Raw genomic sequence first — 23906 nt, 5'->3', positions numbered from 1 at the left:
CCCAAGCTCTCCCAGTCAGTACAAACGAAGACTGTGTTCGCTTCCTCAGGGATTCTCAAAACCCTAACTTTATGGATTTCATGAAGTTTGCGGCAAAAAGAGATGCGAATATTGACCCTCAGAATATTCTCTTCTTGGAATCCGATAAAAGGGATTCAACAAATTTGAGACAGTATGATGCTGCTGTCAAAAAGTTAGCAATCTTCCTGAGAGAATCGGATATTAGAATCATGACAGTTAATTCAGCTATATCCTTTTTCAGATCCTTATTTGAAAAAGGTTTAGCAGCTAGCACAATTACGACAAACAAGTCAGCTTTGAAAAAGATATTTTCAATTTGGATTCAACATAGACTTGACGGATTCTTACTTCTCGTCTATTCCTAAGGCATGTGCTAGGCTTAGGCCTTCTGTAAGGCCTACGTCAGTTTCATGGTTCTTAAACGATGTTCTAAAACTGGCTTCCGAAACGATAATGACACATGGCTCGTTTATAATGCTCTTAAGAAAAACCCTATTTTTTATTAAGCTTAGCTTCAGGAGCAAGAATTTCAGAACTGTCGGCTCTATCCAGGGACCCGGATCATATTCAATTCCTTCCACAGGGGAAGTCCTACTTTCTCCGGAACGTAGCTTTTAGCAAAGAATGAAGATCCTTTGATGAGGTGGGAACCTTGGAAGGTACTGCCCCTTCCACAAGATGTATCCCTTTGCCCAGTTTTAACCTTACGAGCCTTTCTGTCCAGGACCTCCTATCTTCATCGGGTCCCTCTTTAAGAGGGAAAAAGGTGGTGGAACTTTATCCATTAAAGGCATCAGGCAGCAAATCCTGTACTTTATTAAGCAAGCCAATCCTGACTCTTTCCGAAAGCACATGATGTCAGAGCAGTAGCCACCTCAATTAATTATTTCCAACATATGAACTTCGATGAGTTGAAAAAAGTATACTGGATGGAAATCACGACAGTGTTCAAACGTCACTACCTAAATCCTTGGAAGCTCTGAAATTCCAGCAGTAGCAGCGGGTAACATAGTTTCCCCTGACTCTAGCTAATTTGTAGTAGAAGATTTCAGTCCTCCTTTCTACCTGCCTCACCCAAAAAGTTCGTCTATTCCTACCTTGTTCATTTGCATTCACCTTGTGTCTTAGCTGCTTTTATGATAGTGTAGTGGGTGACCCCTTATTGTCTGGCTAGGGACACTCACAAATGATTATAAACATTGATCTCAGGATGTTTCCCCTTATTTTTATGCTAGGGGATACATCATATTATAATGGTTACGGGTTTGTATATTAAGTCATATACATTCCTTTATATATTATTATCGTTGGTTATTTATATTAATTGCTATTATGCTTTTGATACATGCTATTACACAGATATCATTTGATACATGTAAATCATTTTTACCTGTATATATGTAAATTACCTTATGTTAACAAAACATGATTAGATTTAAGGGTAATTTAAGCATATTTAAATTTTAATTTTTTACCCCTGCCCCTGTATATGTATCTTTAGCAATTATATTCTTATTTATATATATTTTATCTTTTATTGAGACCTATTCTGATTTATTTTAATTTTACTTTTGTTTACAATCTTGTGCTATTTCTCTGGTACGATTTCGCGCAGCGACACGAGCTGAGCCCAGAAAAGGGATTTTGACGTAAGGAAAAATCTATTTCTGGGCGATTGGCTCGTGTCGCCAGCGAAATCCCACCCTACCCATCCCTTCGCCCAAGATTGTCTGCTAACTTCAGGATGGCCACCAGAGGCGCAGCAGTCGGCAGCATGGGATGGAGTAGTAGTAGTACGAGCTGCTCACTCTGTGGGTCGGCTCCCCATCTTGGAGGGTTTTTGTAGTGGGAGATTTCTATTGGCATTTGGCTCGTGGTAGTGGTCTCACTCGCCTAGTGTTCATACCGACACCCTCCTGGAGGGTGAGCGAGTCAGTTATACTGACCTTTTTCTTTATTTTATTTATTCTCTGGTATGTGTTAGTACATTTACCCTAGAAATAATAGATTAAAGGATATTTCGCTGGCGACACGAGCAATCGCCCCACAGAAATAGATTTTTCCTTACGTCAAAATCCCTTTATTATTATTATTATAACATATTTAAGATCATGGTTAGCGTTGAACCCCGGCTATTCTGAATTATCGGAAGATTATCTGTAAATTAAAATTCATGTGTGTTTTGCTAATTCATAACAAAATTACCCAATTTGATAAGCAAAAATGGGAACAAAAAGTTGAAGAAGGATATTCAGAGGGAATAGAATTAAATGGAATCTAAAAAAACCAAATGTAAACGGCAATGTACCCTACAATGAGTTTAGTGACATTTTACATTTCTTGGGTCTCAAAGGAAAAACTTACTTGTCAGCATCCCTTGGGGTAGCAAGAATGGATCTGGTTCCACTCGGACATATGAGAATTATTTTCAGACTTCCTCTATACTCATGTTCTATCGTCACATGAACCTGGAAAAACATAAAATGAAAAAAATTAAAGGTCAGAATTCAGTAAAAGAATTTATGTTTGTTCTGGTACCTTTATTACCAATGTCATCATTAATATTTTTTGTTAAGCACTCCACCTATACACTAGTAAGAGATGACACTACACTATTGTCTCCCTACCCTACCCAAAAGAGACAGCACTGACAAAATTACACTTGTAAGCACAACAAGCTTGCTGGGACTGAGACTTAAAATAGTACAATCTCTCCCATCCTAATTATGTTGGTGGGAACCAAACAGATTGACAGAGCATATCAGAAATATCACCCCACCTCAGGATCCGCAAGCTGAGCCTGTTGGCATTTCCACCCTCGAGGTATCAGTATGACAACTCTTAATGCACCTCAGGTTAAAACATTACAAAGTGTTTAATGAGGCCACCACAGCTCCTACAGATGCCTCTGGAAATTCTCGTCAATAAAAGCAATAGTATCCCTTTTTGACAATCAAGACAATGAAAAAAGGGTGTTAGAAAGGTTACACAGCAAGATAAAAGAGAAGCAAAGTAAATTAAATCATGTAAAGGATTTAAAGGCTCATCGAGTAGCACACGGCAAAAAACTAATACAAAAGAGGTAATAAAAATGAGAAAGCAGTAAATGATTAGTACTGGCTCTGAGTTCAGCAAAGATCAAAGGCAAATGTGACTGGTGCACAACTGGAAGGCCACCAGGCATCAAACCCAGATCTATCTGTGACACCCTGCCCCAAACAAGGACACTATAGTCGATTCACTGAAGGTAGATTCTTGGGTGATCCCTGTGCCTACGAGACGTTTGTTTGGTGGCTTCTGATTGGCTGGTATCGGGAGGTAGGCAGCAGTGTCTCGTATTTTTGTCTGTAGCTTAGAAAACTAGCAATATGTTTGTTTCTTCATTTATTTCATGTTTTGCACAAGATAGGAAAAGTTTGGGATTCAATATTAATTGTACAACTAAATAATTTCTTCCTGAAATCAATAAGATAAAACACCAGGGAATTACAACAATTAAAAGTGAAGAGAAAAGCATGTAGTTCTTCATACCTATTTTTACTTGTCATCAGAGTTTGAATCATTCATGCAATGAAGGCAAAATAAAACTTGTGTTTTCATACAATTATTTCACCCTGAATATGCTGGTGTTTTCAGATTTTAGTTGTGTGTGATAAGTGAAGAGAAAATGAGGAATATGTCTTCTTATGTTGCAACTGTGCTTGACTCAGCCTGAAAGGAAAACAATCTTTCTTATTTCTTTGTTGTTTATTACTCCAATGAGATTATTTCATATCACTCAGATAAGTCTCTGGTATCCCTATGGTTTGAAAATATATTCATATAAGAAAATTAGGAAGAATATGCTGAACCAACCTGATTAAAGCTTAGGTCAAGTTGAAGAGTGCGAAGTCTGGCCACAGAGTTCAACTTCTTTGCTAGACTGAATTTCCCGCCGCCCACCCAGATCTCTATCGATACCTCATCAGATTCTTTTTTTTTTTCTTATTAGATATATCCAGACATACTCACAAAATAAATGAAACTGGAATGAAAATATTCAATATGCATAATGGGAATTCTGCACATTTATTTACAGAAAATTTAATGACAATATGGTAAATATTGTCAAAACTACAAACTTCTCATATCGCTAATTGGCAACCGTCAACGACTGCTGAGGACCAACGCAATGGTTCTTGCAGATCACTGTCTCTCGGCAGGTGCTACTGTTAAACTCGAGTCAATTACGGATGCAACATACGACATATTCTTCATTTTCTCTTCACATATCACATGTATCTAAAATCTGAAAGCAACAGCATATTCAGGGTGAATTTATTGTATGAAAACACAAGTTTTATTTTGTCTTGATTCCATGAATGATTCAAAATCCAATGACAAGTAAAAGCATGTAAAGAATTACATGCTTCTCTCTTCACTTTTACTCATTGTAATTCCTTTGTGTTTTATCTTATTAATTTCATGAAAAAATGATTTCGTTGCACAATTAATATCGAATCCTATGGTACGAACAAACCTTTCCTATCTTGTACAAAACGTGAGATAAATGAAGAAACATAAACATATGGCTAGCTTTCTAAGCTACAGACAAAAAAATGAGACACTAAGCAAGCTGCCTACCTCATGATACCAGCCAATCAGAGGCCCCCAAACAAACGTCTCGTAGGCACAGGGCTCACCCAAGAATCTATCTTAAGTGAATCAACTATAGTAATATCATGATGATGACAGAAAAGTACATAAGGATGGATAAGGTAAGAGAGAGAGAGAGAGAGAGAGAGAGAGAGAGAGAGAGAGAGAGAGAGAGAGAGAGAGAGAGAGAGAGAGAGAGAGAGAGATTAGAAAAGAAATGAAAACAGATGGGTGAATATAAGCAAGAATCTTAAGTGTGTGAAATGATGAATAGTCAAACCTCAGATTTTGTATGCCCTGGTTTTCTTAAGATTCGGTTTTCATTGACTTTTTCCGACGAAATATGGACTTGGGTTTCATACATTTCCTCAGAATTCGTGCACCCAGAAACGCTCCTTCCAGGGACCACCTTGTGACTAGGCCCATACTGAGCACCCAAACAATGCATCCGATGTTCTCTCGTGACCCATTCTGCTTTTGTGTTCGTTGTTTTTTGTGCTTTTTTTTTTATTTAAGTGCAACTGCTAAATAAGCCATCATGGGGCCAAAGAAAGTTTGTAGCAAAGTGCTGGAGGCAATAATCTGTGAAACTGCAAGGATGTTGCATGTTGATCTCATTAAGGAAATGCCTAAGAGAAGTGCTGCTGTTAGTGAATGGGCATACATAATGTGCCCACTTCGGTGATTAAGGACAGTCTGTAAAGTGGAGTGATGTAAAACATTTTGTGAAGAATTATCATCCCAACAAAGATGTAATCTGTGTCATCAACATGTTTAACTTAATGACAATGCCTTGTTTCGTTTTAGGCACATTTTAAAGATGCCAGAAACAAATGTCTTTTGACAGCCGTGTTGTGTGACAGGAGTCCAGTAACTCTCAAGCTGGTCCTAGTGCCAGCAAAAAATGAAGAGGAGAAGTAATCCCAGATAGGTCCTTGATACCTGAAGTCCTTCTGGAGGGGGATTACCTTTCCAAACAATAACCTCTCCACTTCATTATTCATTTATACTTATTTCTCATAGTTTTCTGTATGTAAAACTGTGCTTATTCTCAACAAAATATATTTTTTGTAAATATTTTTTAGGTGTCTGGAATGCATTACTAATTGGATTTGCATTTCTCCTTATGGGAATTATTGTTTCGGATTTTGTACATTCTAGATTACTCTGTAATCCTGGTAAAGTCCTGGAGTTTCAATTGCCAACTCTCTCATCAAGTTGTCATTATTACCTTTCTCTCCCTTCTTTGTAAGTAGGCCCACATCCAGCATCTTCTGCATTGCATCTTTTTTGCTTCTTGCATGTTTGTTCCTGCAGTATTTTCATTACTCTTTATATCAACACGGCATAGTAATGATCCACCATGGCCAGAGCTAATTCAGGATCATCTAAGTTGTCTAATATCATGTCCAGATATTGCTGGGCTTTCAAAATTTCCTGTTTGTCCAACTTGTGCCTCTGTCAGTGCCTGGAACGGGAATGACTGCCAAGTTCCCGCCACTGGATTATATACATATATATATATATATATATATATATATATATATATATATATATATACTATATATACATATATATACCAACACGTTCACAGCACAGTTTATGTACATCGTAATATGTCTGACTGTGTATTAAATATGTTGTAAGTGCCTTAGTAAAAATTATTTGCCAGCTAATTGGCAACACTCCCCCACCTGTCACATTAACTTGACATGTTTGACAGCTCTGGATGAGGGAAAGGAAGGAAACAATATTTTCATGTGCATTTTGTGATTAGTTACATCATTATTATTATTACTTGAAAATATTAATAAACACCACAAAAAAATCTCTTATCTCAGAGAGAGAGAGAGAGAGAGAGAGAGAGAGAGAGAGAGAGAGAGAGAGAGAGAGAGAGAACGAGTTTATCTCTTTAATTTCTCAGGAATGTTAATCTATTTCTCTTTACTAGCGGCTGACAACAAAAAAATTTATATGTTTGTTTTTAGTCTTCCAAATGTATATTACCATACTAGCATTTTAACAACATTATGAACATACACACAAACAGTGTGCAAATGCATTAATAGCAACTAGTTAACAAGAGAGAGAAGAGAGAGAGAGAGAGAGAGAGAGAGAGAGAGAGAGAGAGAGAGAGAGAGAGAAAATTATTTGTATTTAATATACAGTACGGTCCCCAATTATGCAAGAATTTGGTTGATCCATGGCCTCACAGAACTGGAAAATTGCAGATTTCGATACACATACCTTATGGGAATAATTCCATTAGGGCCAAAGCAAACAGCAACTTACCCAGTCAAAGTTTTTTACTACCCATTTTCAATACTTTCTATGTACAATATACTGTAATTTTTTCTAATGTGAAATTGTTCTTATGGATAAACAAAACATTAAAAATGTTTCAGTTTTAATGGCTTGAAAATGTTTAAAATTACACCCAGGATGGTGAAAACTCACCACACAAACACTGTCACCATTAAGTACAAGTGTAGTACTGTATGATAAGTCATTTCCTGCTGTAAAAGTCTTTAAAAAATATTTTGGGTGGAATTTCCTCTACCCATCCCCTGCCAAAAAACCTTCAAACTCCTCTATCTCATCTTCCGTGAAGAGTTCTTCTGCAGAAGGAAGGCTTTGTGAACCATTTGAGATTTTGGGGGCTGGGGATCACGCATGTCTTCACTCCCATTAGGCCTAACAAACTTGGTTATGAGCGCCTGTCTCAAGTTTGTTCTGTTTCTGGATGTGAAGATCCAAATAAAATCTACCATATACTACTCGTGTAACGTGATCTTGCATATCTTGCAACCCCAAATTTTTACCCTAAAACGATGATTTGATCATGTGTCTCATGTAACATGCGAGTTAAATTTTTGAGACCAAATTACAATAGGCTAACCATTTTTCCTCCTTTTTATCTATCCCATATTTTCTAGTTAGGCTAACCCCTTTCCCTCCATCTCTTAAGTCACTTGATACCATTAATCAAAAACAAGCTAAAGGATGCAGCTGACCCTGGCAACTACTGGCCGGTTGCAATCACAACGACTGCATCGAAGATACTTGAGTCGGTTCTTCTAGTGAGACTTCTTCCCTTTCTACACACCACTGACAACCAGTTCGGGTTTAAAGCAAACCACTCAACCGACACCTGCATCTACATACTGAAAAAATTGCTGAACTACAAAACCTTATTCATCAGCCTCCTGTTTTCCTTTGTTTTGTAGATGTGAGAAAAGCATTTGACAGAGTAAACTACCTGAAGCTGCATAAAAGGGGCACACCCCTATATCTAATTGGCATTTTACATTGCTGGTTCTCCACACAGCAATTCTGTGTCAAATGGGGTAACGTATTATCGTACACCTTCGGCTCCCTAAACGGGCTTCGGCAAAGGGGCATTCTCTCTCCATACCTGCTTAATATGTACACAGATGCCTTGAATGTCAACTCACTCCCAATCGGATGCACTGTCAATGAAACAACTATAAACAACCTCTGTTATGCCGACGATATGGTTCTGATTTCCCCATCAGTGCAAGGTCTTCAATGACTCATCAACACTTGCTGCCAATATGCAGAGGAATTTGATATAATCTACAACGAAACCAAGACCCAGTGCATGTTGCTGCTCCCGACATCACTTAAGCATATTGCAGAACCACAAATTTTCCTTGGAAACCATCGGCTGGAATTTGTGCACGAATTTCCGTATTTGGGTCACATTATCACCGACGACCTAAAAGATACGGCAGACATTGAACAGAGGCGTCATAAACTATGTGCATCTGGCAACATGATTGCAAGGAGGTTTGCCTTCTGTCACCGACACGTGAAACTGCTGCTCTTCCGCTCGTACTGCTACAGTATCTATGGGTGTTCCCTCTGGACGAACTATACTCGAGAGACCATGAGACTTAATCACTGTTGTGCACAGTGACATTTTAAGACGCCTCACAAACACTCCACGCTACCACTCCGCCACACAGATGTTCTTAGAAAACCACTTGGACAATTTAAAAATCATTGTTAGGGGAACAATGTCCAGTCTGGTAACCCGAGTGAGAAACAGCAGCAACTTGCTCATAAAAAGCATCCTACTAAGGAGTGAAGCAAGAAAAAGATCTAAATTGTGGGAAAGATGGGAAAATGAGGCCTTTGTCCCCTACAGGACTTAATCTCTGTATTGGCAAGATGTCATCTGCAGATTTTGTCATTATTATATTTATTGCTGATATTTTAATTTTTCATTATTATGAAAAATAGCTACCTCAGCTATTTGTGGATAAGTGCCGATTATTCTTTTTTTTTTTTATCATGTCTCTCATGTATCTAGATTGTGTATGTTGCTGTCTGTATTTTGTATATTCTATGTATATGGCCGTGAGCTGAAATATGACAATTTGTCCAAAATTGCATTTTTCCTAACTATACAAAACCTGAGGTCCTTTTACAATAGGAAGGTACTAGCGGCAGCTGGATAGGTCGTAAGTTTTCGAACAAGGGGTTCGGTAGTTAACTGCTTGTCCGACAGGCGCGCGCGCGCGACTGGTAGGTAAACAAATCACTTTTGCTTTTGGCCCAAGCAAAACTGCAGAGTGAGGGGTGGCATGAGGTGGGGCTATGTGTAAAAGGACCTCAGGTTTGGTATAGTTAGGAAAAATGCAATTTTGGACAAATTGTCATTTGTTCCGACACGGCATACAAACCTTCGGTCCTTTTACAATAGGAAGACTCAACTTCTTGGTGGGAGGAATCTGAGTCTTTTGTGAACAGACTGGTGTTCGCCCAACCTTGGAATGCCTCCCTGGTCGTAAGAGCGAGGGAGGGATCCAAGCCTCTGTCCGATTGATCGGGGTGTGCACCGCAGGATCAATGGTCAGACCTCTGGACCAAGTACTAAGAGAGAGGCAAGCGTATCTCTTCGTACCAGCAAACAAGAACAAGTTCCTATTTGCAAGAGGCAACATAAAGTTATGGTTTGTCTCTTGTTGGCATCCACTTCCCCCCCCTTGTAGGAGAAAGTGGTGGATATTCGCTCCCATCCTAGTGAAAGGGATAGGATGGGGCTCTGTCGAGTAGCTCACCGGCATCTCGTCCTTATCCAGCAAGGTGATGACCGTATCCCTCTACCCACAGGTAGAGGGGGAGAAAAAGATAGGAAGAGAAGCCAGTCACTCTCTCATTCACTTATCTATTCTTACAGTCACACCAGGACTCGATGCTGTTCAGCCTGCTAGGGTCTGGGTTAGCTAGACAACGTGTTGAGCAGCCACCACGGGTCCTAAGGAAAACGATCCAAGGACCTGTGGGGCAATATCCAAAGGTAGAAGGAGGTGCCGGTGGTCTGGTGTACCAGACCCCTGCCTTCAGTACCTGCGCATGGAGAAGTTCTTGTGTAACTCGAGGGAGTGTACTTCTAGGTCATCTTGGTGCTGACGAAGAGTCTTCAACACTCATCCTGGGATGTCGAGTTTCTTCAGAAAGCGCGGTCGCGCTTTCACAGGACAAAGCAGCATCTCCTTCGCATCGAAGGCGGTGAAGTCCATTAGGGAGGGATTGTGAAGGACTCTAACCGATCGTCAGGAACCGAAGGGTTCAGAGTCTTCGCTACGAATTCGGTACGAAATCGAGCGTCACGAATCCCCATCCCCTGGATGCTTGACTTCGCAGGAAAAGTCATGCAATTACCTCAGAGGAAAAGAAGGGAATGGTCGTTATGACCTAACCCTCTTCTCGACTTCGGTGATGTCCTGTAACCATACTGGTCTATCCGTCTGCAGCGAAGTTGTTCTTCTCGGTATGGGATAGGACACCGACACTCAATGGTGGGTGTCGATGGTATGGGTACTGTGACAAGCCGTTAGGACGAAGAAAAGATTGTTATGGAACAACCGAACTAAGTCCACAGCGAAGTTCGTAACAGACTGGGCGCTCTGACAGCTGCCGACTGACTGCGTTCGGTAGGAGGCAAGTTGTCCAAGCACCCGAGCAAGTCACGTGACCTTTCGCCTTAAAAGGGTTCTGCAAGAGACTAAACAAATAATTTGTTCGTCACCGATGCCAGAAGGCAAGGTGATGACTCTCTTAAGGCATGTGCCCAACAGGCGAAAGTCAATTGCCTTCTAGAGACCGAGGTCCTTGATGGCAAGATATCTCATAGTATAGTTGATTCTCGGCTAAGGAGAAACAACACTATGTGTCGTTGAAGACGAAGGTGTACAGAAAATGCAACCTACGTCTTCGCAGCTGAACCGAGAGAAGGATTCTCAAGATTCTGAACCTGTGCTACAAAGACTGAGAACGCTAACCGCTATTCATTGCTGTCCGGGTGAGGATCGTAGTTGCAATAAAAGCGGAGCGCTTTTCAGTAATGAAGACAGGAAATACTGCCTGAAGAACTGCTTCTCATGGGCTGAACATTTGGAAGTAGAGCTGTCAGGTCGGAGAGTAGGCGATGTCTTCTGACATATCTGTTAATTCGGGGCGAGCAATGAATAATTGCACACCTACGAATACGAGATATTTTGAAGACAAACTCAGATGTCTGCAAAAATCATTCGCATTATCGCGGTGCGATGCAGCGGTTGACTAGTACAGACTTCTGTTACCGTGCGGTAAACAGAAAGATGAAAGAGTCCAAGAGATATCTCTGTTGAAAATTCTCGCAATGTCGAAGGCGATGAAATCGAGCGTCACAGCAGTAGATGGTCCTTCATTATTGCGAGAATCCCCGTTAATCAGAGACCTAAGTCCATGATTGTTGGGCAGAGATACGGTTCGGTAGTCAATCAAACCAGGGGAGAGAGAGACGTAACCGACCGTGCATCTCCGAGACCTAGCTGATACTGAGCCGCTATCAGGCAGTTCAATACGCAGTAGCTCTCGGTGACTCGTCATCCTGAGTTGCCAGTTAATCCATTATTCCACGAAGGAATGCGTTCGGCTAGAACCCACGAGCATAAAGAATAACGCTCGCCCAGCAATTATATTTAAACGAAACGGATTTCGGTAAATACAAAAGCTGATTTGGTGTTGTCATGACAATACCAAGTATCTAAAATCGAAACTGATAACTGCTGGGAGGTTGCAGGCAACCCCGAGTTGCAGTTCAATTAAGATACAATTCGTCTCGGTCACAAACCGTAGAGTTAAACTACGGTATGCGCCTACCCCCCGGACAATTCAACTGTTACAAGAATCATGTCGCGACTGAGGGGTAATACCTACGTAGTATTTGTAGGTTCTGTACAACGACCTCCATCCTAAATTCTTTTCCCCTCGAGGAATGAGAATAAGGATTGGAGATCGACCGCCTTCGTTCTCTAGTCACGGGAGTGAAGGAGAAGTCTTTCCCAAAGGAAAGCTTCAATGGTGAACAGAATACCGAAGACGATAATTCAAGCCAAACTGGAAGTTCCCGTCCGTTCTTCTCTATTCCAGGTTAATCGCCCTACTGTGAGATACTCTTCTTTCAGCAGCAGGTCTTCTTCCAAATGCTAGAAATTACAGGAATTCGAGCATAAGCGAGGTTCCCGATTATCGTAACAATTATCGGGGATTCTCGCTCACTTTGGACCGTGGTCTCGCCTAAGTGTTTGGAGATCGTAAAAAACTCAACACTCTGAGTGTGCTAGAAATTCCGTAGAATTCTAAGCACTCTGCGAAACCCCCACCGAATTCGTCAAACGATATCGGCTGGTGGTCCTCTCGATTCCCGTAGAAATCGAGAAAGGGGCAGGATCCCTCATCAACGACCGGGGCTTACGTCAGGTAGGACCCCGAAGGTCCCCCGGTAGCGCAAGCCCCTAACGTGGGATCTTACAGAGAAATCTCTGTAGGATCCCTCCCCTTTCCCTCGTAGCGTTAAGGAGAGAGGGAATGGGGGAGGAATGGATACTGGCTCGCCTTCCCAGCGGAACTAGCAGTTGGAGAAGAAAAGGAGCAGCCATCGCCTTACGGCGATGGCCTCTCAGAGCCTGGGAAAACGTATCGTCAGGAGAAAACGTTTTCCCGAGGAGGGTTACGAACTCATACTGTAGAGGTAAGGATCTGCCGCCACTGTGAACGTCGTCTGGGTGGGGCTGATCGACACCTGACAGGAGAGAGCCGATACCGTCCTCCCGACTCATTCCAGTCCTCGTCGAGGTCGAAACCTCTCAGGAGGACCGAAGGGGTATTCAAATACGGTGTCCGAAGACACGTAGAAACGCCTCTGTCGCAGTAGAGGAGGTGAAGTAGCTTGTTCGACCGGCCAGAACTGAGAGAGCCTTCTTGTCCGGAGACGAGAGACTACCTGGTTCAACACAGTCGGCAAGCTCCGATCGCGGCAGACCCACCGTCGATTTGGGTTCCCTCTCGGGCCCCAAAACGACTCGAGCCGAGACGTGGCTCTGCTGGTGGGAGCGGCGATCCTTCCCCGAGGTCGTTGTGCTGACGAATCAGCGCCCATAACCTCGGCAAAGTTCCTCTGGATCTCGGAAGTCACAGCATCTTGCAGAGTGGGACCGTTAAGCCCTTCGAACAAGAGCATATTCCGAGAACCTTCCTCCTAAGAAGGGGGAACAGCGACAGCCCTCTCGGTCTTCCCATCCACTTGCGCATACGTCCTGGCCGGTCCAAGAACCGTGCCTGGCACGTAGGGCGTCGTGGTGGGATCGTGAGGGCGCACCCCTCACGATCACTCCTCAATACCTCGCTCCTCCCGGTGTAACCCGAGGAGGTTGAAGGTACGGGAGAGGCAGACCTGACGCTCCCTCGTTGCTCGCTGGCAGAACCAGCAGGCTTGGGAGGGCTGCAGGCGATCGTCAACCCGTGGTGGCGATCGAGCTGCAGGCCTGGTCGAACCGTCTCGCTGTGGAGAACGGCTGGACTGAGCTGGTGCTGGTTGCCATACCCGATCGCTCTCTGTGAGAGCGACGGTCAGGCGACCTGCAGGCTCCACTGTCACAGTGAGACCGGTGCTTGTCCTCACGGCACGTCACGTCGCTGGTTCCAGCCGTGGCTGGCACCGGCGAACGGGAGGACCTCTTCCCAGCCTCAGCCCGTGGCCGGTCGTGGACCGTCACGTCCCCGGGTAGCCAGCTGTTCCGCGCGAGAGTGATAGCTGGTCTGGTGAGAGTCGCGTGAGCGGCTGTCACCAGTCTTCCGCCCCGTGCCGTGAACCTGACGCTGAGCGGACTCAGAGGTCTGGTTCCTGGCTGCACGGTCGCTGGTAGGCGACCGTACACTCGGTACCTCCCGCGAACGAGAGGCCGAGACGGACCCTGATGCAGTGGCAGAACCACTGACACCAGGCGAGGAAGTACCGGTGTTAGCCGGTACCCCTCTGGTCCCCGTAGTCTTCTTCCTTGCGGAAGAAGAGACGGGCCCGCTCCCGAAGGAGCAGTAGGACCAGCGGAAGGAACCCTCCCGTCCCACCTAGGTGAGACGGGTCCCGAGAAGCTCCCGAGGGAGACTTCTTAGGAGGGAGGAGGCAACAATTCCCTTCTTCTCGGCTGTGAAGCCTTAGAAGTCGAAGGGGAAGAAGGCGGCAGCCGACGACGATGAAGAAGATGAAGACGACGACGACGACAACCGTTCTCATCTTCTTCGTCAGCTTCCTCAGGACAGACGTAAGATCTGCTATCCAGGGCGGAGCCGGGGCTGCTGTAGCCGAAGCTACAGGGCCCGGCCCGCACCTGTACAGACAGACCAAAGTCTGGGGTAGTACCACCACGAACAGGGACGACATCAGCAGGTATGGGCATCTCAGGAACAGCAGGCACAGCCAGCACAGCATCGGTAGGACCGCCAAGCGCAAGCAACGGCAGGGACAGCCAGCGCAGCAACGCAAGGCAGGGACAGCCAGCGCAGCAACGGCGGGACAGCCAGCGCGAACTGCATGGACAGTCAGCCCAGAATCGGCAGGTACGGCAGGCAGCACCGGGAACACAGGAAGTGGAGCAGCAGCCAGCAACATCCTGGTACCGGCTGCAGGTCCAGGGGCGAGCTCTAGGGCAGCGGAAGTGTGGTCGCTGCAGCGCGGCAACCACGAGCGGCGGCGGCACGCCCCCCTCTCGGTACGGCGAACGGCACTTCACAGCGGCTGTAGGCAAGACTGTTACCACGTGAGGTGATTACACCAGGTGAGGAGGGACGTCGTCACCTGGAGCGTGGTCACCACTCATGGGTGACCGCAATAGGCCCAGACATAGAACCGCAGCCCCTGGACACTAGCACGCCCTGCAAATGGAAGGACGCCCATACCTCACCAAGGTCCACCCTCGTGGCAGTAGCACCTGCGGAAATAAGGGATTTTGACGAAGGAAAAATCTATTTCTGGGTGATTGGCTCGTGTCGCCCTATGAAAGGATCCTTATATCATTCTTTCTAGGTAAAATTAACACAGAATTACCAAAGAAAAACAAATTAAGAAAATGTCAGTAAAACTGACTCGCTCACTCTTAAAAAGAAGTGTCGGTATGATAATAGGGGCGAGTGTGGAACACTACCACGAGACAAACACCAATTAGAACTTCCCATCAGAATCCCCCCAAGAGAGAGCTGATACCAACGGGCGATGCAGCCTCTACTACTACTACTAGAGGACGCCACGGACAGCAGCGCCCCTAGCGGACATCCTTAATCTAAAAACAACTAAATACATCTTGTCCTGCAAGGGGGGGGGAAACAAACCATAAAAGGGGGGGTTTCATAGGGCGACACGAGCCAATCACCCAGAAATAGATTTTTCCTTCGTCAAAATCCCTTTTCTGGGCTCAGCTCGTGTCGGCCTATGAAAGAGTACCAGAGAAACAGACAAGATGGGAAAAAAGGGACAATGAAAAACAGTGTAAAATGATGGATATAATATAAGTAAATCAATTACAGCATACAAACTAAGCACTTAAACTAACTTATACTAAACAGTAAAACAATAGAACGTTAGTAATCTTAAAGTACTTAAATGGTAATTACAGTAAATTACAGTGATGCATGTAATATAAAGAAAAAGGGATTTACTTAACAAAATTACAAAATATACAAACTCATTGTGTCCTACCCTAGCATAAAAATAAGGGTAGGTACACTGAAGTCCATCATTAATACAAGTATTGCAAAATATATACAAACACATTGTGTCCTACCCTAGCATAAAAATAAGGGTAGGTACACTGAAGTTCATCATAAATACAAAAATGGTGAATATATACAAACATATTGTGTCCTACCCTAGCATAAAAATAAGGGTAGGTACACTGAAGTACATTATCAGTACAAGTGTGGATGTCCCTAGCAAAAAAATAAGGGACAATCCACTATATGATTCAACGGCTAAGGCTATGATATTCGAGTAGCCTGGCGATAGGGTGAGGCATGTTGGCTGATGTAGGTAGAAAGGAGACCTGGATCTATACTACAACTACTATACAGTATCAGGGGAAACAATGTTTCCCGCTGCTACTGCTGAAAACTTTAAAGATTCCAAGGACTTTAAATAATGCCGTTTAAAGACTGTCGGGGATTTCCATCCAGTATACTTTTTAAGATCCTCAAAATTCATATGTTGAAAATAATTAATTGAGGTGGCTACTCCCCTGATATCATGTGCTTTTGGGAATGACTCAGGGTTGGCTTGTTTAATGAAGTAAAGGATTTGTTGTCTAATACCTTTTACTGACAACCGGTACACCTTTTTCTCTCATGAAGAGAGCACCTGAGGATCTTGAAGAAGTACGAGATAGAAAGGCTCTAAGAGTTGATACTGGGCAGAGAGAAGGATCCTGTGGAAGTGGGATAACCTTCCAAGGAGCCCACCTTGCAAAGAGGATCCTCATTTTTGGCTAAAAAGCTACGATCCGGAGCAAGTAGAACTTCTCCTGATGGGAGGAATTCACATGACCGCATCCCTGGATAGAGCCGACAGTTTCTGAAATTCTGGCTCCTGAGGCTAGGCTTAATAAGAATAATGTCTTCCTCAGGAGCATTATGAATGTACAGGAGAGTTGTCAGTATCTGAAGCTAGTTTGAGGACATCATTCAAGAACCATGAAACTGTAGTATGAGGCCTCTGAGAAGGTCTAATCTAGCACAGGCTTTAGAGATAGATGTGAAATAAGATTCAGTCAGATCTATCTGAAAACCTACTGAAAGATTTTCTTCAAAGCCGATTTATGAGTGGTAATCGTGCTAGCTGCTAAACCTTTTTCAAACAAGGACCTGAAAAAGGATATAGCCCAAATTAACTGTCATGGTTGTAGTGTTCTATTCTCTCAAGAAAGATGCTAATTTTTTAACAGCTGAGTCATATTGTCTAATGGTTGACTCTCTCTTATCTGATTCTAGGAAGAGAATATTCTGTGGGTCAATATCAGCATCTTTATTAGCCGCAAACTTCATGAAGTCCATAAAGTTAGGGTCTGGAGAATTCCTGAGGAAGCGAACACAGTCCTCATTTGTACTGATGTGATAGCTTGGGATTGGGGATCCGTTGAGGTCGGAGAACCCAATTCTAGAAGGAGAGGATACCAGTTGCTCTTGGGCCAGTCCGGAGCAATCAGAGCTACTATCCCTTTGAAAGACCTTAGTTTGCTTAGGACTTTCAAGAGAAGATTCACTGGAGGAAAAAATATAAATTCTCCTCCACTGATTCCAATCCAACGACAGGGCGTCCGTGGCATAAGCCAGAGGGTCCAGGTTGGGGGCCACATAGCAAGGGAGCTTGTGGTTCGCTTGTGAGGCGAAGAAGATCCACTTGGAGACCTGGGACTCTCCGGCTTACCCACTGGAATGACCCGTCGTCCAGAGACCACTCTGATTCCAGAGGAACTGGACCGGGACAGGGCGTCTGCTATCAACATTCCTTACTCCTGCCCAGGTGAGTGGCAGACAGATGCATTTGTGTTTGTTTGCTAGGGCAAAGATGGCTATCATGACATGATTTACATGCTTGGATTTGGACCCTCCTCTGTTGATGCAATGAACTACCACTGCACTGTCCAAAACTAGCCTTAGATGAGACTTCTTCGGGGAAGCAGTCTCTTCAGAGTAAGAAATACTGCCATTGCTTCCAACACGTTTATGTGGAGCTGGCGAAATTGAACTGACCAAGTCCCCTGAACCTGTTTGAACTGAGAGTATCCCCCCCCCCCCCCACCCGGACAGGGATGCATCCGTGTGAATGGTTAACACTGGGAGGGGATATTGAAGGGGTACTTTCTTGGCTAAGTTCTTTACTTTTGACCAAGGCCGTGTAGTTGGTTGCGGAGGATCTGTGGGATTACTGACAACTTGTCTCGATATTTGGAGTTTGCTCTTGACCGCCAAATTCGATTTTATATCTTTCAGCCTTGCTTTCAGAAGGATATCTGTTACCGAAGCAAACTGAAGAGACCCTAGGATTCTCTCCTGGTTTCTTCTTGACGTTTGCTTGCATTTGAGAAATTGTCTGACAGATTTTGCTATTTCCTTCCGTTTGGCCACTGGAATTGACAGATTGTGGGAAGACAAATCCCATTGGATTCCTAGCCACTGAAAACGAGATTCCGGAGTAAGTCTGGATTTCGTTTTGTTCATCTGAAACCCAGATGTTCCAGAAAGTGAACTACCTTTTTGGTGGCTTTGAGACATTCCTCGACTGTTGGTGTCCCAGATCAAACCAATCGTCGAGGTATGCTGCTACCATGATTCCCTGAGCTCTCAATTGTTGAACAACCACTTCTGCTATTTTTGTGAATACCCTTGGGGGCTACATTCAGACCGAAGGGCATCACTTGAATGAGAATGTTTGATTTCCTAGCCTGAATCCTAGAATGGGCGGAAGTGTCTGGCTATAGGGATATGATAGTATGCGTCTGTAAGATCGATGGAGCATGTGACGGCTCCACGCGGAAGTAAGGTCTTACTGCGAGAGGGTAAGCATCTTGAACTTGTCGCAACGAATGAAAGAGTTTAGCTTTGACAAGTCTAAGATTACCCTTCTTTTTGTTGAGCCTTTCTTTGGCACGCTGAATAAGCGACCTTGAAATTTTAGATGTTTTGACTCTCGCAATAGCTTCCTTTGTGAAGGAGTTCTTCCGCGTAATCTGTCAATTCCTTTGACGGTATCTGATGGAATGATTTGATTGGAGGAGGATCTTTGATCCAACTCCAGCCCAATCCTTTGGACACTATGCTCTGTGCCCAATTGCTGAACCCCCACCTGTGGCGGAAGAGGAACAGCCTCCCTCCTACCTGGGGAGCCTCATTGTTGATGGGCGGGTTGTTTGGCCACCACGCCCTCCTCTGAACTGTCTGCTTCTCGTACCCCTTCCTGCGCCACACTGACGAAAGTAACCTCTCGCCCTAAACCTCTCGGCTGAGTGTAGCCTTGAGCCTCATATGCAGGGTTTGAAGGACGCGCCGAGATAGCGTAGGAAGTGGATGGGGCTGAGATTGCTTGGGGCAATACCGAGGATAGGCTGGTTCTTTGCTTTGAATTGGCAGGTTGTCCTTGTTGGGTAACGCCGGACCGCCAGACCTGCACAAATTGCTGCTGTTGCTGGAGTTTTTTTTATATGGCTGGAACCTCTTACCAGCCTTCTTCGGTTTCTTGCCAGCAGTGGGAACGGACTCCTGTTTCCTCTTCGAGGAAATACCCCACCTAGCTCTAAGGCTCTGGTTGAGCCTAGCAGCTTCGTGGTGTACCTCGTTAACCGCGGACTCTGGGAAGAGATCCGCTCCCCACATGCTAGAGGCCAAGAGTCTATTCGGCTCATGCCTAATGGTACACTCTTGTAGAACATGCTTCCGGCAGTTCCTCCTAGCCTGGAAGAAGTCAAAAGCGTCCGTTAGAACCGTCTGGAACTGAGATTTCGCCAGAATCTTGAACAGCGGTTCCGTAGCAGAGAGAGGGCAGCCATTTCCGTAATTATAAGGGATTGAGGGACCTGCCAAACCTGGTTCGCGCATCAAACTCTGCCTGGATTAGGGAATCCGGCAGCCTTGGTAGTTTCTCGCCGAACTGGTCCATGGCGCAGTCCGGTTTGAGCTTACCAAGCGTGAACGTAGCTGGCAAGTTCTCCCACAATTCTCCGAAGGCCGGGAAGAGCGGAGAAGTAGACTCCGCCTCCCTCAACTGTGGGATGGGCTCATCCTTGAGGACTGCCTGCAGGGACTTCTCCACTAATTTCGTGGCGAACGGAAGAGAAACCTCCTCTTCCGTCGCGAAAATAGTGAAGGGACTCTTGTAGGCCTGGAGTTTGGTGTTCGTACACTCCAGTCCTCAAGGCAGTGAACCCATTCCCGCTGAGCGTGATCTCTACTATATAAGACCGACTCCTTAGAGATCTTGTCTTCCCTCGTCAGAGCCGTTGGCGTCAGCCTAGCATAACCGATGAAAGGCTGCGTCAGACCCGGAGGGTTAAAACTCGAAGTCCTCAATCCTTCGAGTTCCACACTCCGAGATAGAGATCATTCCATCTTTGAACGGAGCGTAGGCAGCTACTCTCCATGGGTTCTCCATAGAGAAAGCCGGCAAAGAGTCATATGGCGGGAGTTGAAGAATCCCAGTGCTTGACGCTGGGGAGACTGGGGTAGGGGGAGGAACCTGAGATAGCCCAGCTACTCGGTCCTCATTTTCTCTCATCCTGTTAGAGATCTTGGATTGATTGGCCAGACTGAGACAGAGTGTTTGACAACTGTGCAAACATCTGCTCGAACCGTGTCCCCAGTGCGGAGATTTGCGAGCCCACCAGCACGCCCACCTGTTTCCATCACCCCTGCTGAGAAAGCAAAGGAGGGATCAAAGGTGCTAGGACCTGCTATACCCCTACCGGCGTAGGCCGGAGTGGAAGCGGTGGAGGCGGGAGAGGAAGGCAGTGATCTCGGCGGGAGCGCGAGCCTTCTCCTTCGAAGCCTTGCTTCTGGAGCTCTTTGGGTGAGAGAGCTCGGCTTTGCTTTCACCGCATCGGCGTAGGAAGTCGACGACTTCCTAGCCGAAGAAGACGAAGACGACTTCCTAGAAGTTTGTCTTGGCTAGGAGTCTTCGGTTCTCTCTGTCCCTTCACCTTTGGGGGTACAGAGAGAGCGGGAGAGCGGGTAGGGATCTCAGATTCCCACAAAGCCTTGGAATGAAGCACTAGAAGAGGGGACAGGAGAAGATCCAGAAGCACCCAAGGAAAGACCTTGGGCGCCCGACACACCTACCTCAATCAAACAAAATCCGACACCCCTACCGCCATAGGTTCGATGTTAAGGTCCAGGGCAGCGACGTCCGGGACCGACTCCTGGGAGGCTACGACCCCAAAGGATTGCTGGAGGTCTTGCTGGATGGAGGCTATCAGCGGGGCAGCGGACAAGGGGTCAACGTAACCAGTCGACTTGCCCGCGGGGAAGATCTGGACGGCCAGCTTCTTATCCAGAATGTAGGGCTGGCCTTTGGCGGCGTTCTTCCCGAAGCCGCCCACCCACGCTTTCAGGGTGGCGAGGGCGACTTCCCTCACACCGGTAGCCTGAAAGAAAGGCAAGATTAGCTGCCAATGGTGGAACGGGGTTAACAAACTTACGACTAAAAGTTGTTAGTAAAATGATAAGTAAGCCTATAACGGACTTACCCCATCTCCCAGCTGACCGACCAGGTCGTAGCAGATGGCGCAGGCTTCATTGGGTGCCAGACGATCGTCTCGTTGTAAAAGACGTGGCACAGGGGTGTGGAGACCTACACTCATCATGTCCACAGGGGTCGAACAAGCGTCCCGCTCGTTACATCCTGGGACCTGGCAGTTGGTAGCCTGTAAGTGGAAAGATACATGAGTACCAAGTAAACACTTACAGTCTAACAGATGCTCCGCTGGTGCCGGAGCGATAAAGTTAGATTAAACCAGAGCCCCGCCAAAATACGTGTGGTAACCAGGTTGGTTATCCTAGGCTATGGCTCCGCTGATGGCGGGGACACAAAAGGAAACCAACCAGGAGTGGTGGTAATTGGAAACCACGACGGAAAATAGCGGGGATGGTAGATAATAATAATATTACACAATTCATTGTAAAATATTGTACAATTAGGGTATATCCTTAAATTAATAATAATAATACAAACCTCTCTCCGCCCGTCTACTAGAAGAGTGCGTGGGTAAGAAGTAAGCTCCCTTCCGGTAGCGGGGGAGAGATATAAGGATATAGTAGGCAAGCAACCGACCACTAGTAGTGCCCACCCCGCCCGCTAGCGGAGCCAGTAACCTATAACCAAAAGGTGCCCCGGCTGCGACGGAAGGCTCCTTTCGTATAGCAAGGGAGTGGCTGGAGCAACTGGGAGGGGGGAGGGGGGGGAAGGTCTCGGCGTAACACGGCGGGAGCGAGAGAGGGGGGTGAGGGATGGCCTACTCCTCCCCGCCTCACCGGCTACCCGCATGGAGACCCGGTACCTCATGAGTGGTCGCCCTATACCCCCACCCCCCGCTGGGGAGGAACCCCTGGCCACCTCAGAGTAGGAGTGAGAGAAGGCGACTGAGGTTGTCATGACAACCAAGGGGTCCCCCAGCTCCTCCCTATACCAGAAAGGGAGGGCAGGGGCAGGGTAAGGTGCGATGGAACACGTGACCGCAAGTGGCCTAGGCCGCGAGCAACACAACCGTGAGAGGGCCACGTGAACCAAGCTGTACCAATACAAGGAACAAGCACCTAGGCTAGCCTAACACCCTAAATAAAATAAAATATATACATCGAAAAAGATGAAGAGACACTTTTAGTAAAAGAGAAAGAAGCCCAGGAGGAGGCAGACTGTTCCAAGAAACAGAAGCCTACTCGGAGCCAGCGATAGCCGATGAAGAGCAAGAGCCGGGATGCTGGGCCGGAATAAAATAATAATAGCCCTAAATACCAAACTAAGAGAATGGTAGGAGGGCTAAACTAGCTAAAACTCGATGTAAAACAATGAACGTAATAAAGTAAGCCCATAAGTATAAGAGTCCCAGTATGGAGGACCGGGAATTCTTACGAGGCAGCATGGCGCTGCCACGAGACAACCGGGTGAACGTATAATACCTATAAGAGGAAAATACTGGTACCGGAAGATAAAAATGTGGTAAAATATTACTTATGAGTTACTTAACTTAGCCGTGGCAATAGCAGAGCGTTCCATTGTAGATTATAAGGATAAATCCCGAAATAGCACAGCACAAGGAAAAATTTGCGTCTTGACGCTAGCGCTAAAAATTAAGGATGTCCGCTAGGGGCGCTGCTGTCCGTGGCGTCCTCTAGTAGTAGTAGTAGAGGCTGCATCGCCCGTTGGTATCAGCTCTCTTGGGGGGATTCTGATGGGAAGTTCTAATTGGTGTTTGTCTCGTGGTAGTGTTCCACACTCGCCCTATTATCATACCGACACTTCTTTTTAAGAGTGAGCGAGTCAGTTTTACTGACATTTTCTTAATTTTTGTTTTTCTCTGGTAATTTTAGGTTAATTTTACCTAGAAAGAATGATATTAAAGGATCCTTTCATAGGCCGACACGAGCTGAGCCCAGAAAACAGTAGTAGCGATTAGTGGGGGGGAAGTCCCCTCGCGCGGAGGGGGTGAGCCCTCTCCGAACGAGTGGAAGACCCCGAATACAATTGTACATCGGGCCACCGAGCGCCCTCCCCCGCGCTCGACGGATCGGGCGAGAGAAGAACGCCGATAACCTCCCCCCCCCCAAGGGGAAGGGCCATCTGTGGGAGCTGAGCGGGGGGGTTCTCGTTCTTCCCACCCCCGCACAGCACCCATGTACCCAACAATAATATAAGAGCCCGAGAGCAATCGTGCCATCGGCCCGAATGCAAGGCATAAGGATCAATTCCCTGACTGAGCGGAACTTGAACCAAATAAATATTGATGCAATCAATAATAAAAGAATAAAATGAAAAAGAATCTTGCATTACGATTCACTTCACAAATGAATAAGGGCTCGGATCGAGCGCATTTGCGCCCTCGGTACCGAGCGCTAAGGGTAAAAAGGATCCATTTCCTTTAACCTTTAGATGGAATGCCAATGGTTTCATGGAAACCTTGATCCATAATGAATTGATGCAATCAATATATTATATGAAAATGAAAAAGAATACTGCGCTTGCGATTTCACTTCATACAAATAAAAAGGGGAAAAGATCAATTTCCCGGGTAAGCTCGGAAACTGATCCAAAATGAGTATTGCTACAATCAAAATAAATATATGAAAATGAAAAAGAATACTGTACTTGCGATTCACTTCCATACAGAATAAGTTTCCGTGCCGAGCGCATTCGCTCGGCAACGAGC

General features: G+C 45.4%; 1 protein-coding gene across 1 annotated transcript in view; it reads right to left on the bottom strand.

Moving 5' to 3' along the window:
- LOC135213394 (proprotein convertase subtilisin/kexin type 7-like) overlaps positions 1-23906 on the bottom strand; it is a 72270-nt gene that overhangs the window by 40748 nt on the left and 7616 nt on the right. The window contains exon 3 of the mRNA XM_064247369.1: positions 2386-2489. Within this exon, the coding sequence (XP_064103439.1) occupies positions 2386-2489 (104 nt within the window). The remainder of the gene's footprint in view (positions 1-2385; positions 2490-23906) is intronic.

The sequence above is a fragment of the Macrobrachium nipponense genome, chromosome 42 (genome assembly GCF_015104395.2).
Source record: "Macrobrachium nipponense isolate FS-2020 chromosome 42, ASM1510439v2, whole genome shotgun sequence".
In the NCBI taxonomy this organism is placed as follows: domain Eukaryota; kingdom Metazoa; phylum Arthropoda; class Malacostraca; order Decapoda; family Palaemonidae; genus Macrobrachium; species Macrobrachium nipponense.
The sequence above is the reverse complement of the archived record's forward strand: the minus strand, read 5'-3'. Positions and strand labels throughout refer to the sequence as shown.